At 47.7% G+C, this 18,035-nt stretch overlaps 2 protein-coding genes across 2 annotated transcripts in view; one reads left to right on the top strand and one right to left on the bottom strand.

Annotated features, from left to right (window-relative positions):
- Positions 1 to 15,992, bottom strand: part of MERTK (MER proto-oncogene, tyrosine kinase) — a 31,438-nt gene extending 15,446 nt beyond the window's left edge. Inside the window, exons 1-7 of the mRNA XM_054383762.1 lie at positions 15,987 to 15,992; positions 8,879 to 9,041; positions 4,429 to 4,792; positions 4,071 to 4,171; positions 3,668 to 3,841; positions 1,638 to 1,724; positions 847 to 962 (exon numbers count right to left, since the gene is read on the bottom strand). Coding sequence (XP_054239737.1) covers positions 847 to 962; positions 1,638 to 1,724; positions 3,668 to 3,841; positions 4,071 to 4,171; positions 4,429 to 4,792; positions 8,879 to 9,041; positions 15,987 to 15,992 — 1,011 coding nt within the window. The remainder of the gene's footprint in view (positions 1 to 846; positions 963 to 1,637; positions 1,725 to 3,667; positions 3,842 to 4,070; positions 4,172 to 4,428; positions 4,793 to 8,878; positions 9,042 to 15,986) is intronic.
- Positions 15,991 to 18,035, top strand: part of ANAPC1 (anaphase promoting complex subunit 1) — a 34,872-nt gene continuing 32,827 nt past the window's right edge. Inside the window, exons 1-5 of the mRNA XM_054383761.1 lie at positions 15,991 to 16,203; positions 16,321 to 16,482; positions 16,646 to 16,697; positions 16,882 to 16,985; positions 17,173 to 17,255. Of these exons, the coding sequence (XP_054239736.1) occupies positions 15,991 to 16,203; positions 16,321 to 16,482; positions 16,646 to 16,697; positions 16,882 to 16,985; positions 17,173 to 17,255 (614 nt within the window). The remainder of the gene's footprint in view (positions 16,204 to 16,320; positions 16,483 to 16,645; positions 16,698 to 16,881; positions 16,986 to 17,172; positions 17,256 to 18,035) is intronic.

Here is an 18,035-nt window from a genome sequence, read left to right as displayed (position 1 = left end):
TACTCATGCAGGTAGGATTTCCTGGCTTGTCCAGGAGACAGGCAATCCTTCCCAGTACACACAAGGAGTGCAGAGCTGAGAGAAACCTCCACCTCCAAACCTCAATGGGAAGACTGCTTAATTGAGAAGTGTTTGACCAGGAGGTAAAAGTAGGGACAAGCATATGCCTGCAGCAACTCAAGGCTTTCAAAGTCTCCCAGATTGCTACTTGGAGCAATTCTGGCCATCTCCTCATGAAGAGTCATTACAACCTGTCTTGCCTGAGGGAAGAGATTCTCGCAACTCTCTCCTGCACACTTCACGTGCACAAGCCCAAGAGATGGGCTCTTTCAGGCCGAAAAAACAGGCTCACCTGCTCCTATCACCTATCACCCCTTGTTTCTGCCTCTACTCACCACCTCACTCCTGGGACAAAAGACAGCTTCATGCTCCCTGTGCCTGCCTCTATATGTGGGACCCTGTCTATCCCCCCTCACAGTAGGCAGAGCACAACCACTTTTTGTTAGCAGACCCCATCAAGGTGGTCTCTAGCTTCTCCTTTCAAGCCTCCTTCCATGTCAGTGGTGTTCTGGTGATACTCAAGATCTTGGCACTGCTTGCTGCTCAACTTGGTCAACCTCAACATCATGCTCCCCCAAATTCCCCAGCCGCCTGGACCACAGAGCACGGGTGGGACAGCATGCCATCTTACCCTTTCAGAGCTGCTGGGAAAGTCCAACTCAACTTGCCCAAACTAATACCCTGCTCAGATCTGTGTGTTTCATGTCAACCAACACCTATTTCCACCTGCCTCGGAGCATTTGTCTGAGAATGGTTGCAGAGGCAAGGTAGGTTGTGGATGCTTACCTGGACATTGCAGCTGTTCAGGGCAGAGAATGCATCAAAGCCCGGCACCCAGGATATCACAATACCATGGGCTGTTTGGTTGAGGACATGCAGGCTGGCAGGTGCAGAAGGTATTCCTGCAAGCAAAAGCCAAGAGCAGTCAGCTGGAGGTCTAAGCACAATGACAGCACATCTGGCTTCCTCCTTGAAGCTCCTGGGGTACAGACCAACTGTGTGTCAATCCCAGGTACTGCCCTGACTACAAGCCACAGCCATCAGTCTGCTCTGGGTGTTTCAGACCACTGGACAGGACAGCAGAAAATCATTCCTTCCAGGACAATTTTGACCATGTTCTCTATTTGTGAGCTCTCTGGGCTGCTTAGAGGCAATGACATATTTTGGGGAACACCTTCCTTGCATTGAAAGAATGGCTCCCATTAAGACTGTCAGGAATTTCCACCATTTCCTACTGAAAACTGTGAGCACTGCCCTGGTTGTGAAGCAAGGAAAAGAGCGATACAGCCCTTCCAAAACCTGCTGGGGGGCTGACAGTTCTGCTTTCCAACATGCTTTGTGGTGCTTCCTCCCACAGTAGCAATACTGGGATGACAGAACCATGCTGGAGGACTGTGCTGCTACATGCATCCTGCTTGGTTTTAAATGTAGATTCAAAACAAGGAAAAAGAAGTACAGGAATCCTAAAACCATCTCCTTCAGCTTGTCTAGAATGAGTGCTTGGAATTGTGGAGACTAGGACAGCTTCTGTTTGGACAGAAGTCAACAGGCAAAAAAACTGTCATGCTGCTGCTTACCTTTCACATTGACCTGCCCTGGGTTGGATGCAGTCAGCCCTTTGCTGTTGTGAGCTTCGCAGCTGAACAACGCTGTTTCATTGAGACCTGTGGGGAGGAAGACAAGGGCCTGTTCACTGGATCTGCTCGCAGCACCCAGATTACTACCTTCTGTCTCTACTTGCTGCTCACAGAAAACCTTTGTATCTTCCTTCTGTTGCTTTATTTTTCATCAGCAAAACAAAAGACCTTTTATTTCACGTTCAATCTCTTCCCTTCATGGTATTTCTGTAATGACGGCCCAAGGATGACCTCTAAGATCCAGCCATGCTGTGAGCACAAGTGCACCATCGCTGTGAGATGTGGCATAGCAAGCAGGTCTCTACAGTTCTATGACAACATTGCACAACCTCCTGAGTAAGCATGTATTTTGCCTTCAAAAAGGGAAAGGCAGAAAGCAGAAGAGCCCACCACCACAGCTTGGATCAGATGACTTGTTTTTTGAAGATTGCTCAAATCTCCCAGATGGTAACAAAGAAGGACTGCTTTTGGGGGCCACTGGAAATACCCGAGTGGAAACAGCTGCTTGTTTCCCCTGGATTCCCCATAGAACCACAGAATCATAGAATCATTTAGACCAGAAATAAACCCTGAGATTATTGAGTTCAACTAGTAATCCAGCACTGCCAAGTCCACCACTAAACCACATCCCTAAGCACCACATCTACACAACTTTTCAATCCCTCCAGGGATGGAGACTCCACCAATTACCTGGGCAGCTTGTTCCAGGGCTTGCCAACCCTTTCCATGAACAAACTGCTCCCGCGTTATCAGGGGCATTGGACTAGATGATCTCCAGAGGTTCCCTCCAACCTCTACCATTCTATAGTTCTAATGTCCAACCTAAATCACCACTGGCACAACCTGAAGCCATTTCCTCTTGTCCTGTCACTTGCTGCTTGGGAGAACAGACCAACCTCCACCTTGCTCCAAACTTCATTGAGGGAGTTGTAGAGAGTGAGAGGGCCTGCCCTAAGCCTCCTTTTCTCCAGGCTAAACAACTCCAGTTTCCTCAGCAGCTCCTCAAAAGAATCATGCTCTAGATCCTTCATCAGTTTCATTGACCAGCTCCAGCTCTGGACTCACACCAGCACCTCAATGTCCTTCTTGGAGCGAGAGGCCCAAAACTGAACCCAGTATTTGAGGTATGGTACCACCACCCAATAGAGATGGATGATCAATGCCCTAGTCCTGTTGGTCACACTATTCCTGATACAGGCCAGGATGGTGTTGGCCTTCTTGGCCACGTGAGCACATGCTGGCTTGTATTCAGCTGCTGCAAACCCACACTCTCAGGTCCTTTTCCACCACACAGATTTCCAGCCACTCTTCCCCAAGTCTGTTTGAGATGACCCAGGCAGCAACAACACTCAGATTTTCATCTCATGTAAAAAAATTTACTGGAGGTGCAGGGCTGTCCCTCCTGGGCACATTGCCTGCTGCACAGTGAAGGGCTTGCCATGGTGTGCTGGGCATACCAAGCTTTAGCTCACACCAGCAGCACTGCTTCCCAGTGTGACAGAGCGCTTGGGACAGGAGGGGGACTGTTCAAATGCCCTGACCTAGCATGTGCCAGCCGGATGCAAGAACATCCAAGAGCAATGACTCACTTCTTCCGGCTTTCACTGCCTTTGGATGCCAAGACGAGCCAGTTATAGTCTGGTTACTAATCAGCTGAGCAAATTAAAAAATCCCTCCTCTCTTTTGGCTCTGCAGAAAAACACGATGTGTTTTATGTTAAGTGAAGGACTCATCTCCCTGTGCTCCACTATGCAGAAATGCTACAGGGGCCAGCCCAAGGACGCTAAGAGAGGACCATTGGTAAAGCAGCCTATAAGAGCAGCAGGGTGCTTGCTGGCATGGCCACAGGCTAGAGGAAAAATCTGCTTCTTCCTTAGGAAAGAGAGGTTTGACTGTCCTGCCTCTTTCCCTCCCCAGTATCCACACAGAGGTGTTCCAGCTGGCCATGGCAAGGATGCTGCTGGGCTCACCTGGCACAGCCAGTACTGATGGGGAGTTGTGGGGCTTCTCATTGAGTCGGATGTTGTTGCGAAACCAGTAGATCTCCACAGGTTCTGGTGGGCCCACAGCTTGACATGTGAGGTTGAAGGGACTGTTCTTGGTGACATTCAGCTTCTCAGGCTGACGAATGAAGTGTGGGAGCCCTTCATGGACACAAGCAGAGAAGGAGGTTCAGAGGACTTGGCAACATGACCATATCAACAACCCCAAACTGTCCTGCCAGTCACTGTGCCCAGCTCCAGCACAGATAGGAATCCCATCCAGGATTCCTAATTTCTGAAGGACAGCTCCCAGGTCCTGAGGCTTGTCACTCAGCCAGGGCAGAATGCTCTACATTTTCTGCATGTCCACCCTGAACCTCTTTCAGCTCACCTTCCAGCTGCACTAAGATTGGATCTGACACAACCTCCACGCCCGAGATGTTGAGTTTGCAGACGTAGGAGCCGTTATCTGAGCGCTGGGCAGCAAGGATGCTGTCAGAGAGAACAAAGACCATGTCAGGACTTTGGCAGCAAGACTAGCCCCACACACAGCTCATGCAGGAGGACAGAACAAAGCTGCCAGCCTGGGGTTAGGTTTCAATCCATACCAACCACCCCACAGCACACACCAGGCAGATGATGGTCTTGCAAAGCCAAGCTTTGGGGACTAGGGAGTGTCTGCTCAGTCCCAGTCTCAAGCCCCTGCAAGCTCCCCAGGAGCCAATGTGCAAGGCACCCCTCCAGGTTACCTGAAGGTAGAGGTCATTGCCACTTCCTCCTCGTCAGAGATCTCAAAATGGCTGGTGGCAATGCGGTCCAGCACATGCAGCTCCCTCCCATCCTTCCACAAGGAAATGCCTGGGGCATCTGGCCTGAGCAGGAGCTGAGGTACTTTGATTGAGCAATTAAATGTGACATCCTTGTGCTCATTAATCACAATGTGGTGCACCGTGGGGTTAAACTTCATCTGTCGCAGAGAGCTGGCTGAGGGCTCCTCCCAGGACTGCTCTGTCCTCTGGTGAGGCCAGTGACCAAGGCTGCCCACGCTTCGCTCGGGGCGGTGGGTCTCTGCCAAAAAGTGCATCCTGAGACCTCGATTTCGATCAGCATTGTCTGCAAGACACAACCTCGGTTACCACCAGGCAGCAAGCAGCCCCCTCCAAAACCCTGCACAGCCCCACCACTTCCATTAATAAAGACAGTTCACTGAAAGATGCTCCAAAAATTCCAAATTTATGAGACCTCTTGTTACAGCCCTGAGGAGGAAACATGGAGCTGGGGGCTGTCCCAAGACTGACGATATACAAACAGCACCTCCAAGAAAAGCCTTTTTAAAACAAACGGGAGCAGCTTTGGCTAAAGAAAGTGCTTGGCTGCTTCTCTTTCAGCAGGAGCTATTTCTGCTGCATCACACCCCTGGGACTGCAATATAAAAGGATCCCTGGGCAGGAGGAATTTGGGACTTTACTCCAATAAACCCCTTTCAGGGCCTCATCTCAAGCACTTTCAGCTGGGGCAGAGAAATCCCTGGTGGGGATTTCTCTGAGATCAGGCTCTTTGCTGGTGATGCTGCTCCCTTCCCAGGACAGGGTAAGCTGTTCTGAAAATCAATCACAAACTCTTTTCCTAAGGTAAGTGTGTCCAACAAGCTGCTTTTCTCAGGAAACTAGCTGCAGATGGATGAAGAAATGCCTCCAGTGTGCAGGAGCAGACTGCTGTTTAGTCTTTTCCCACAGGTTTTTCTTAAAGAAGGCTATTAACCAGGTCTTTCTGAGGGCTTTGTGCCTCATCTACAAATGTAATTGTGTTTTCCCCCTCCTTCTCAGCACTTCCCACCCCAGCCATGAACAGGACAAAGTGCAGCTCCATACAAAGCAACTTCCCCTAAACAAAACTGTGTATGTTTGAAGAGAGATCTAGAGAATATCTCACAAGTAGATGCTTCTACCAGACCATTTCCAAGCTTCCTGAGACTTTCAGAGGCATAGAGAAATCCCAAGCAAAGCAGTGAATCTCCCTTGCTGTCTTCACCAAGCAAAGGCATTGTGCCAGACAGGAATTTCAACTTAATTAATTTTCCTCTTTCAATTAAAAAAAAAAAAAAGGCAGCCCTATTCACAATTTAAAAGATAACACCACTGGCAGAAAGCACAACTTTTTTATTTAACTGGTGCTCAGCTGAGTTTGTTTTGAGGCAGGGCTTAGTCCTCAAACATCAAACAGCAAGTTTTTAAAGCTATGTCATTACTATTGTGAATAATGGGGGCTGAGCCTAGTGTGCTTTCCAGAGGGCAAAGAAACACAACCTAATTTTGAGGCTGGATGTATTCCTTTGCTATAGTGCTCACTATTTTCTTCCCTCGAGAAATGCTGCTTCTACTTGAGATGGGATTTTAAATTCTTCTCTGTGCAAACGAAAGCTCAAAGCTCTCCCTGGCTCTCACACAAAACAATTGGTTTCCCTTTCAGAAAACAAACAAAAAACCCAGACCCTGAGCTTTTCCAACCTGCTTCCTAAACTTTGCCAGCCTAACACAAACAAAAGCCACGTGACTGCTGCAAAGCGCAGCCCACTGCTATTTCCTTGCGGGCCGGGTTAGCAGCTCCCGAACAGCCAGGCAGCTCCACAGAGGTCTGCCAATGGCAAACAAACCAGTGACCCCAAATCCCCTTTCTGCTCTTCCCAGAGGTCACCCAGACTGTAGCCACTCGCTGCCCAGCACACTTCAGTCCCAACCAGCTGCTTTTATGCTTCTTTTCACAGCTTTCCAGCTCTGGCATGAGTAGCTTCCCCAGCAGGGACCTCTGGCCAGGACAACCCGGACTCATGCCGATCCATGGTCCGTGCCCTTAGGATCCTCCCTCTGGGATGCTTTCTGCTCCCTCCAAGCTGCTTCAAATTTGAAGGCAAAGAGGATATTAGCCTAATTTTCTATACTGATGAAGTGGAAAGAGATGTTTGCTCTCCCAGGAGTTAAATACTTTCCTCTCTGACTCATGTAACAACAGGAATTTCTTACATCCAGCACTACCAAGGAGGGTTGGACTCGATGATCTCTTGAGGTCCCTTCCAACCTCTAATGCACTGTGATCACAAAATCACAGAATGAATAAGGTTGGAAAAGACCTCAAGGATCATCAAAGTCCAACCTGTCACCCAAGACCTCATGACTACTAAACCATGGTACCAAGTGTCACGTCCAATCCCCTCTTGAACACCTCCAGGGATGGTGACTCCACCACCTCCCTGGGCAGCCCATTCCAATGGCCAACCACTCTCTCTCCATGAAGAACTTTCTCCTCACCTTGAGCTTAAACCTCCCCTGGCGCAGCTTGAGACTGTGTCCTCTTGTTCTGGTGCTGGTTGCCTGGGAGAAGAGACCAAATCCCTCCTGGCTACAACCTCCCTTCAGGTAGTTGTAGACAGCGATACCTTTGGGTACCAGTCTCCATCCCCAGCTGTTTGGGATGTGGGTGTTTTCACGGCACTTTCAAAAGCGATTTGCCCTGTGTGGCAGGACATCTCTTAAGCATGCTCAGAGCAATTTGTTTAGACTGGTTCTAAAAGTCCATGGAGAAGCCAAGGAGCTGAAAGCCTGCGTGGGTTCCTGCCACGCTGGAGCAGCTCCCTTTGCTTACCACAGCTTGGCAGGATGAAAAAGTTGGTGTGGAAATAAATCCACTTGCAAGCACAGTGCTGCTCTCTTGAAACACCTGGGACCAGGACAAAACTAAAGGAAGGGATTAGAAAACACCCAGGTCTGCCAAAAGCTCCATACATCTCTGGATTTCCCATTACTGGAAGGAATTCACCTGCTGACAACATTTTTTTTGCTCAGGCACTTGTTGAGCGTATCTTCACATCAGGCAGGGCAGAAAGAATTCAGACACCCTTGTCTATGGAGTTTCCCACCTTTTTATCCCCTGGAAGCTGTGAGAAGTGAATTTTCCCTAGGATCACACCTATCTTCCAAAGAGACTCTTGGGGTTCAAACAGCATAAATCAGTCCAGAAGTGAGAAGTGAATTTTCCCTAGGATCACACCTATCTTCCAAAGAGACTCTTGGGGTTCAAACAGCATAAATCAGTCCAGAATTCCTTATTAAATCCACAGTGAGCTCTCCTCACTGCATGCTCCTGCTGTGACAGAGTCAACACTTAACTCCACCCTGCCCAAAGCAAACACATTCCTGCCTTCTCCCTGCTAAATCCCATTGACACGCTGAGACCCCACTGAGAATGGGTCGCAACATGCAGCTCACAGCCCACAACCAAACCACAGGCAAGTCTCACAACAGCACACTTTAAATCCAAAACCTTTTGCCTCTTTGCCTGTTTGTGGGTCACTAAGCACATGGAACTCACAAACCAGCAGAGTGACAGCACCACAGAGTGTGTCCCTGTGCCACAAACGACTGTGTTTCCCACTGATTCTTCCCAGCATTTGCATGCTAGCAAGATAAATCCCGACCTGCTTTTAAAAGGTCCCTGCTTGTCATGTTGTCCCCAGCAAGCACAGGCACATCACAGAATCACAGAATCATTTAGGTTGGAGAAGACCTTTGAGATCATCAAGTCCAACCTTTAACCCAGCACTGCCAAGTCCACTAAACCATGTCCCTCGGCACTGCATCTACAAATCTTTACAACTTCTCCAGGAATGGGGCCTCTGCCACTTCCCCAGGCAGCCTATTCAAGAGCTTGACAACTCCTTTGGGGAAGAAACTGTTCCTAATGTCCAACCTAAACCCTTCCTGGTGCAACTTCAGGCCGTTTCCTCTTATCCTAGCTTGTTTCTTGGGAGAAGGGACCAATCCCCACCTTGCTCCCATCAACAAAGTTCTGGAAGACGCTACAGAGGCAGAGCTGTGTCCCAGGACATCAAAATCGTCTTTCTCTAGGGCTAGTGGACATGTTCTGCTGCCAGAAACCCGCGGTGAAGTCACCCCCCTCAGTATTTCATGTTCGCTGTAGTCTGCATGTCCAGTGAGCAGGAGCAGGGTGCGCGGGCACGGGGCTGCCATGCAACACCTCGCTCCCCGGCAGTGAACCGAAGCAGGATCTGCAGGTAAAACGAACAAACACCCCATCCCCGCCACGGGCAACGCGGGCAGCCCCGCCATCCCCAAACCGTCCCGGGCACTCCCCAACCCGGGACACCCCCAGGCTTCCGCAGCCCGGGACACCCCCGGAACTCACCGGCCGCTCCGTGGGGCGGGCGCAGGACCACCAGCAGCGCTGAGAGCAACGACCATCGCCCGCCGCCCATTGCCCACCAGCGGCCCCGCTCCGCTCCGTTCCGCCGCGCCTCGGCGCCACCCCGTCCCGTCCCGGCACCGGCCCGCCTCCCGTGGGGCGGGGACTGGGAAGCACCAGAAAAGGGGGCTCCAGGGCTGTGGTCCCGCCCGAGAGGTTCGCAGAGGTTGCCCCCGTGAGATGCTGGATGCAAGATCTGGTGCTGAAGAAAAGAGCTAGTCGTTCAGTTGTCTATGGATGGACAACTTCTTTGTACAGGGGAGCTGGATTTGTTATCTCCAGTAAGGTAGAATCACAGAAACATAGAATCACATAATCATTTGTTTAGGTTGGAAAAGACCTTTAAGTCCAACAGTTAACCCAACACAGCCAAATCCACCACTAAACTTCTCAGTACAAGAAAGACGTTGAGATGCTGGAGCACATCCAAAGAAGGGCAATGAAGCTGGTGAAGGGTCTAGAGCACAAGTGTTCTGAGCAGTGGCTGAGATAACTAGAGTAGTTTAGCCTGGAGAAATGGAGGCTCTGGGATATGTTCTTGTTCTCTATAAATCCCCAAAAGGCGGTTGTAGTTAGGTGGTGGTGGTGAGTGGTATCTTTTCCCAAGGAACAAGTGATAGGACAGGAGGGAACAGCCTCCTGGTGTGCCACAGGAGGTTTAGGTTGGACATTTGGGACCATTTGGTCATGGAAAAGGTTGTCAAGCCCTGAAAAGGGCTGCCCAAAGAAGTGGTGAAGTCACCATTCCTGAAGGGATTTAAAAGTCCTAGAAATGTGGTACTGAGGGACATGGTTTAGTGGTTGACTTGGCAGTGTTGGGTTAACAGTTAGACTCAATGATCTTAAAGCTCTTTTCCAATTGAAAAGTTTTTTTTATTCCAAACCACATCCTTCAGCACCACATCTCCATGTCTTTTATATCCCCTCAGGGATGGTGAGTCCACCACTACTCTCAGCAGCCTGTCCCAAGGCATGAAAATCCTTTGGGGGAAGAAATTGTTCCTAATATCCAAAAGGTGCTTAGTGCTGTTCTTGCTGTTCTTATGACCAGAACTTGCACGTTCTGAGGACCAGGACTTGAACACTGCAACACCTTTTGTATGAGGACAGGCTGAGAGAGTTCAAGTTGTTCGGCCCAGAGAAGAGAAAGCTCTGGAGAAACTTTCTTATGGCCTTTCATTACTTAAGACAGATGGGGCAGACTTTTAGCAGGGCCTGTGGTAGCAGGACAATGGGTGATAGTTTTAGACCAGAAGAGGGAGATTTTGGCTACCCAGAAGGAAGAAACTTTTTATACTGAGGGTGATGAGACAACCTGATCTAGCTGAAAATGTCCCTGATGACTGCAGGGTGGTTGGACTAGATGACCTTTAAATGTTCCTTTCAACCCAAATTATTCTATGATTTTGTGTTATGAAGACCAGGACTTCTTTCTCTCCAGCTTTCCTCTCCTTCAGAGGTTCATACCAAAATGGTGGGGACACTGCTGCTGCCTGGGGGACCAGGTATAGGACCATATATTGTAGACTAGGAAGGGCATGGTAGGCTTAAAGCATTGTTCCTTCTCATTTGCAAATCAATTAATGTCAAAGAGAACCTGTGTCCTGATAGCATGGGAAGGAAACAAGGAAGTTCCTAGGTATTCAGACCCCAACCCAAACACTGGCCATGCTTGAAGAGGTTTGGGACCAAGCCATCATTTCCCCCACCACAAATGGGAAGGGACTGGGATTTGGAGACCCAGCAGACAGACCTGATGTGACTCAGTGTATTTCTTTGCTGCAACCTTTCTGTTCCCAGCCCAGAAAAGTCTTCACAAATATGACACAATTGTAACTTTCACTATCGTCTTCCTGAAGCCTTGAAGTTAGGAAAAGAGATGTAATTGTTTGATTAGCACACCATAGAGATACAGATGTGCTGAGAAGACAGTTCTGTTAACACTGCTCATTTCTGGGTGTAACTTACAATAAAAGCTGGGAAGGATGTTAGAATTAAAATAACTGTGTAAAATCCAGTCTGAAATCTTTACCAATAGGGAAGAAAAAATGTCTTAAAGTTCAGTGAAAAAAAAAAAAAATCGCTCCCAGACTTCTTTGACTTGCAAAGCTGCTTATTCACTGCATATTTTCAGGGCTTGGTGACAAGGATTGAGTTTCCCTTCTCCCATTGCTGCCTCTTTCACTTCAGACCAGCCTTTCACATCTTGAAGTGATCAGCAGCAAAGGCATGTGTCACCAGAGGCCCATACTCAAGGAAAGAAGAAAAGCTGCTACAAGAAGATTGAGTATCTTCAGTGGTGCCTAAGATCCAGTTCATTCCATGTGTTGATTTTCTCCAGGTTTTGAGTGCATTCCTCACTCATGAAACATCACTGGAGGAGTAGGAGGGGATCAGGCGACAAGCATTTGTCCCTCGGTCTTTCCAGGCTGGCTGTGGATATGAGGCTGTCATTTGCGGTCAGCCTTTGCCACATGGGTGCACTTTCAGCTGGCTGCATTCCCCATTGCTGCTGCCTTTGCAATTTTTGCAAACAAAGCAATGGAAAGGTCTTTGGACTTTGTGGGCTGCAGTGTGGGAACAGCCCCTTGTGTTAGGACAATGTCATATCATTCCCCTACTAATACAAGGAGAGGAAGGAGTGATTTCTACAGAAGAGTTAAAAAATAAATAATGCAAACACATGGGCACATGAAGAGGATTTAAGTAGCTCTCTAAAATCCTCTAATTTGGGTCATTTCTTTGCAGTAGGTTGGTTCCTGTTCAGCACTGGTGTAAACTAATCTCCAGCTCGATAGGGTTTGTTGTGGTGCATTTGGGCACAGCTTTATGTGAGGAAGAAGCTGGTGCATGGGAGTGGAGAAAGAAACAGAGGAGAAACAAGAGGAGAAACTCTCAGATGCGGTTTTTGACAGCAAAGGTCTGGAAGCAAGTGACAGGAGACAGTCTGACCACATTGGCTGCTCGTGGGTTGGTAGTGTGAAGCTTCCACGTCACCTGGCACACTGCCATCCTCAGTCTCCTTCCAATGTGATATAGGCTCAGGAGCAGCCTCAACAGCCTTCTTCCAAGCAGATTATGTATTTCTACACCTCAGAGCCCAGACTCAACTGTTGCTGGGGTTGGCACACAAACAACCTGTGCTCTTTAGTCCCGAAGTACCTGTCTTGCCAAGACTCCAAAGATCTCCCCAGATAGCATCCCCTGTTCTCACTATCTGGAGCTGGGCATCAGTCAGCATTTGGCCCTAGAAATACTTCACAGCCCTCCTGGGGCAGTAGGAGAGGGCAAAAAAACAACTGATATCAAAGGAAAGTGGATCAAAATAAAAGGAGAACCTTTAATCAGAAACAAAGGCTGCCTGTCTCCCTTGTCTGAGCATCAGCATCTGACCCTGAACCAGTTAAACCAGTCATGCTTGCAGCTCTCTGGAGAGAGCACCCACCTCTCCCCTATGAAGGAGGGCAGAGCAGAGTGCAAGTAACTACACAGGTACCAGCTGATTCTGAGCCATGGTTTTGTCCTGTAGGTCTCAGTTATCAGACCCATCACCCAAGCCATCCCTCTGAGGAGGGCCTTTTGAGTCCATGTTCTCCTGCCGTGTGGAGATGGGTGGATGGATGGATGCAGAGCACCAGGATGTCTATCTGTACCATCACAAGCTTCTCCTACCTAAATGAAAAGTTATAATCCTCTTTTGATCACATTAGCAGCTCCACAAGTATTCTCACTTTTCTCTCAGTGAGCATTGTAGGTACTCTCATAGAGCCTGAACTTGACCCTTTAGATATTTGCAGTTTCACTTTAGAGCATCAACACCATTTCTTCACAATACTATCCAGAGACTCTGGAGACAACAAAACATTTGTGAAATGGGACCATTTAGCAGAAATGGCATTCAGCAATCAAGCTTTGGGCTATTAGATGAATTTTTCCCCCTTCTTTGCTATTTCTCTATTTTTATTTTCACTTTGAAAAATCTCTTTCCCCTCCCCCCCTCAGTTTGTGCTTTCTTTTTCTATTTTAATTTCTATTTGCAGAAGCTCCTCTTCTTTTAAATAGCAAACTTTTTTCATAGAAACATAGAATCAACCAGGTTGGAAGAGACCTCCAAGATCATCCAGTCCAATCGATCACCCTAAGCAATCAACTAGACCATGGCACTAAATGCCTCACCCAGTCTTTTCTTGAACATCTCCAGTGATGGCGACTCCACCACCTCCCTGGAATATGGCAATGTGTTTTTAGCTCAAGGCAGATGGCCCATTTGTGTTAAATATTATACCCTGGTCACAGAATGTATCTCCCAAACAATTTGCAGAGAACACTGAATATTCTGTGGTGCTATGTTCTTCTGTTGCTTTCTTTGGGTACATGGTTGATGCTACATCTCTTACCAGACACGTTCTGTCCTTTGGATCAGCTGTCTCTTCCTAAGACAGTTTCTTCTGGTCCATAAATTATTTCTCAAAAGCAGAAAGACATCTTCAAAGGTTGGACTCTGGATTGACCCTTCCTCATTTTGAGCCCTGGGCATTCTTACTTGCCCACAAAAGTGTTTGTATTTCAGTATTTGTACAAATTTATCTCTGTGTGAAAATGTGGTCCCTGGCTCCATATCCAATCTCCATATCCAATATGGAGATCCAGGTTACCATTTCTTTCAGTTCTCTTCCTGCCCATAAGTTGTGATATGATACGAAAACATTCTGGTGAATTCCTGCTTCTCCTAAACCTGTCTTTCCCCAGCAGGCTTCTTCTCCTTTCTGAGAAAACAATAGTGCTTATTGGCATGCCTTGAAACAAGGATTCCCCAAATCACACACTGGAAATACACTTTCAAATATGTTTTAAATTATTCACCAGCTTCTCCCTCCTCCTTTGATTTCTCATGTGAAACTAATGTCTTAAAAAGAAAAATCATCCTCACCAGAGGACACTACCCTTTCAGTTCCCATCAGGCTACTTTACACAGGCTTTGTTTTGTTATTATTGCCTGTCAGACAAATTTTTGTGCTTCACATCACAGGTTCTAAGAAAAAGGAAAAGGAAAAAAAAAAAAAAAAGGCGTTTTCTGGTATGCTACATGGATGCAAATGGAGGAAGTACATCATGAAAAATAGTAGCTGGCTGTGATCTGTAGCCAGCAACACCTTGTTTAGGTGAGCAATTATAAAGGTGAGAGGTAAGGAGCTCATTTTGCAATATTCTAATGAAAAGACTGCAGGGCAAGCTTGCTCACTGTTGGCACATCCACATGGGACAGATGCCTGTGAGTGCTACAGCGCCTGCAAGATGGTCAGATTAACAGCGCAGTGCTGATCTCATCAGTGGAACTTGTTCTTTAGAAGAATAAAAATAATCTGATTGTCCTACCAGATTTTGGCAGCTGAGAGCACTATTTCTGCACGTTTTGCTGTGAGACCACAACCGAGGCAGAACAGCAGATGCTGGAACCCAAACAGCCCAACCTTTGATCACACAGAAATGCCCGTCAGCACATCACTCCTTTGGCAAAAATTGGGGGTCCCTCAGGAAACCCAGGTTTATTGCCTGACACCTGGTGCTGGTAGCCAGAAGTGCAGTTACAAAGGTTTGGGCATCCTCAGCCTTAGCCTTTACATGTGAAACAGAGGATTATAGAATCATTTCAGTTGAAAAGGATCTTTAAGATCAAGTCCAACAGTTAACCCAGCACTGCCAGGTCACCACTAAACTATGTCTCTCAGCACCATATCTACCTGTCTTTTAACACTCCCCAGGAAAGGCAACTCCACCACAGGATCTGGGCAGCCTATTGCGAGACTTGACAACCCTTTCCATGAACAAATGGTTCCTCATGTCCAACCTAAACCTCCCCCGGAGCAATGTGAGGCTGTTTCCTCTTGTGCTACCACTTGTTCCTTGGGAGAAGAGACCAAATCCTACCTCACTACAACTTTCTTTCAGACATAACCTCTTCATAATATCATAGCCACCTCAGGCACTGCCCACTGGTGTGTCAAGAACTCTTTTTTTCTAGATGGTTTAAGTCAGTGGAGACCAGATTTCCAATGTGTTATGGTAATCCATATCACATGAAATGTTGTGAGGAGCGTTGTACAACGTATCTGGTGACGACTTGCAAATGACAGGCGTTCGGGATGCTCCAGCAGTCCTACCAAATAGTCTAACTTAGTGTTGTTTCCTGAGCATCATGCCTTCCTTTGGAAAGTAACAGCCCATACACACTGTACAGGCATATGAATTCCACGCTGTGTCAACTTTTACACCTTAAAGCAAAATATGTTGAAGCATCAGTATAGAAGCCATTAACACCTAGTTAAAAGATGTTCCTGTTCACTGCAGGGATTGAAGTAGGTGACCTTTAATGTTCCCTTCCAACCCAAACTATTCCATGAGTCTATGAAATATCTAACTGGGGAAATACATGACTGGCTGTGGGGAGGGGGAGTTGAGGGGTACGGATGGTTTTGTCACAAGCCTCAGGAGATTTCAGACAGTCCTTCAGCTGTTTGCTATGTTCAGAAGAGAGGGGGACAAATTGATTCATGGGGGGTGAGACAGGTCCAAGTTCATTAGGAAAGTTGCCATGGGAGTGGGAAACGGAGATGCAGGCTGCTAAGGTAGCAGCGCTATGTGAAGTTCTCTGCTGCCCACGGGCACACCAGGCTGCCGAGGGCCTAAGCCACACGCCAGGGAAATGTTTTAAAGATCGGCGTGATTACACCACGCCAAACCGCCATTTGAGTAGCACTTCCCTCAGGAGCCACAGCCAAAAGCCCTCAGGCTAGGCGCTGAGACCCTAAGGTTTCACGCCACGCGGCTCTGCCATTTTCCTCCCCGGCGTCCCCCGCGCAGCGCCGCAGGGGAGGCTGGGAGTGACAACATGGCGGCGCCCATATGAGGAGCTGGCGCCTGTGCTCGCCTTAGCCGCGTTGCCGCGTCCTGCCAGGCTTCCCGAGCACCCCGGGCGGCGCGGGTAGCCGGAGAGCCCGGTCGCGGCGGGTGTGTGCGTGCGTCCCTCTCAGAAATAATGAGGATATCGGGCCTCCATGTCGGACCACTCTGACGAGAGGGCGACGATGATTGCGGCCGGCGACTTGCAGGAGTTCGCCCCCCGGGGCCGCGAGCACTGCCGGCACCACCCCAGCGCCCTCACCCTCCAGCTCCGGAGGCTGCAGCCCGCCTCTGAGCTCTGCTCTTCCGACGGGGCGGCCGGGCTGGTGGGGTCCCTCCGCGAGGTGACGATCCACGAGCGGCAGCGGGTACGAAGGCGCAGGAGCCTTCATTTGGCTTTATAGCTTAGTAAATAAATTGGCTACGCCATGGCCACGGGCTTTTGGTCTCATAACTTTTCTTTTAAAAAACATCTTGGCTTTCAGGAAAGTTGGCAGTTGAGAAAAGGTGTCAGTGATGTCGGGGAAGAGGTAGACTACGATGAAGAGCTGTATGTGGCCAGCAATATGGTCATCTGGAGCAAAGGAAGTAAAAACCAAGCGTCTACTGTTTATAAGGCTTTCACTGTTGACAGCCCTGTTCTGCAGGTAGGAAAACGTGGAAAGGTGGTGGCTGAATGCAGGTTAGCTAAAAATTGCTGTTTTCAGATTGTTTCCTGAGGTGGGGATATTTTGGGAAATGCAGAAAGATGAGGTTGTGTGGCAGCATCAGCTTGCTTTCCAGAAATAATTATACCGGTTTTGGTTTCAGGCCTTATGGTGTGATTTCACTATACCCCAGGAAAAATCTGAACGAGCTGACGGTAAGTTTCCTATTTACTGTAATGCCAAACAAATGCTTTGAGTTCAGCCCTCTTGGTGTAAGAAGTTAGTTATCAAGACCTGCTGTGTTCAGACAGCAATGCCCCTCAAGTTTCTATCTGGTGTATAGAGCATGTCTGAGGAAAGAGAGAATTATCACTGTCTTTGTTTTTATCTCAGTTTCAGGCAGTGATGAAATAGTAGAGAAATGTATCTGCATATTGCAGAATTCCTGTATAAATGTGCATAGCATAGAGGGAAAGGACTACATTGCTGCTTTACCTTTTCAGGTATGTGCTGTTTTGGTTTTTTGTTGTTTTTTTTTTTTTTTGTCCAGAAATGGGCTTATTACCTGTTTACACACTGTATGGGGGCAGGGGTGTGTGTATAAAGCATTGCTGATGGTGTCTGCTTGAGTATAGTAAATACTTGATTTGGGGTTTTTATGTCATGACTCTATTTGTAATTTTTTTCTAGGTTGCAAATGTCTGGCCAACAAAATATGGTTTGTTATTCGAGCGCAGCAGTTCTTCACATGAAGTACCTTCAAGTCCACCCAGGTATGTAATGAGTGGCTTTGCTTGTTTCATTATAAATTCTTTGCCAATATAAGACAGAAAGTAAGAGTTGAAGAGCAATAATGAAAAGAATCTGTGTTTGTGAGAGGGACAGGTGAAGTCAGGTTGAATTCTGACAATCTGTGGTGTAATTGGGAGTGGTGATCCTGGGAATAGGATAATAGGAAGCATGACATGAGTGTTACTAGCCTGATCTCATTAAAATTTATCCTAGGATGTGGTTGCAGGCTGTGATGGATGACTGGGAGATTCACTGAGCAGTTGTCTTTGAGACTTTTTTTTTCAGCTACAGGATGGTTTAAATGTCTGGAGCATCCTGTTATTTGGTGAGGATCCTGTGATCCCTATGCTCTGTGGCTGGGCATACAGCTGAGAAGCAGAGCGACAAGTTGGATGATGTACTGACAAGCAGCTTTAAGCAGCCACTTGTTCTCTCTTGGATTTTGTCTGTTCAAGAACTTATGATTCTTTAGTCCTGAGCAGAGGTGGGATAAGAAATAGTGGTTGTAAAATTGTTTATTAATTGCAAAAAAAAAAAAATTATTGGTCCTCCTCAACCTGGTCTTTGGTGAAAATTCCTCCTTTTGCTGCTGCTGCTACTATAGATGAAGGTGACTTGGTTGTTGCATTGCGATAGAGACAAATGACCTGGTGCCTCTCTGCTTGTGTGGGAGCTGTGGGACTTAAACTCTTAAGATGAGTCTGGATTAAGGGCTCTTACCTCTTTTCTTCCTCCAAACTTGGTTTGTGCCAGCTCTCTTC

This window comes from Indicator indicator, chromosome 9, assembly GCF_027791375.1.
Source record: "Indicator indicator isolate 239-I01 chromosome 9, UM_Iind_1.1, whole genome shotgun sequence".
NCBI lineage: Eukaryota > Metazoa > Chordata > Aves > Piciformes > Indicatoridae > Indicator > Indicator indicator.
The sequence above is the reverse complement of the archived record's forward strand: the minus strand, read 5'-3'. Positions and strand labels throughout refer to the sequence as shown.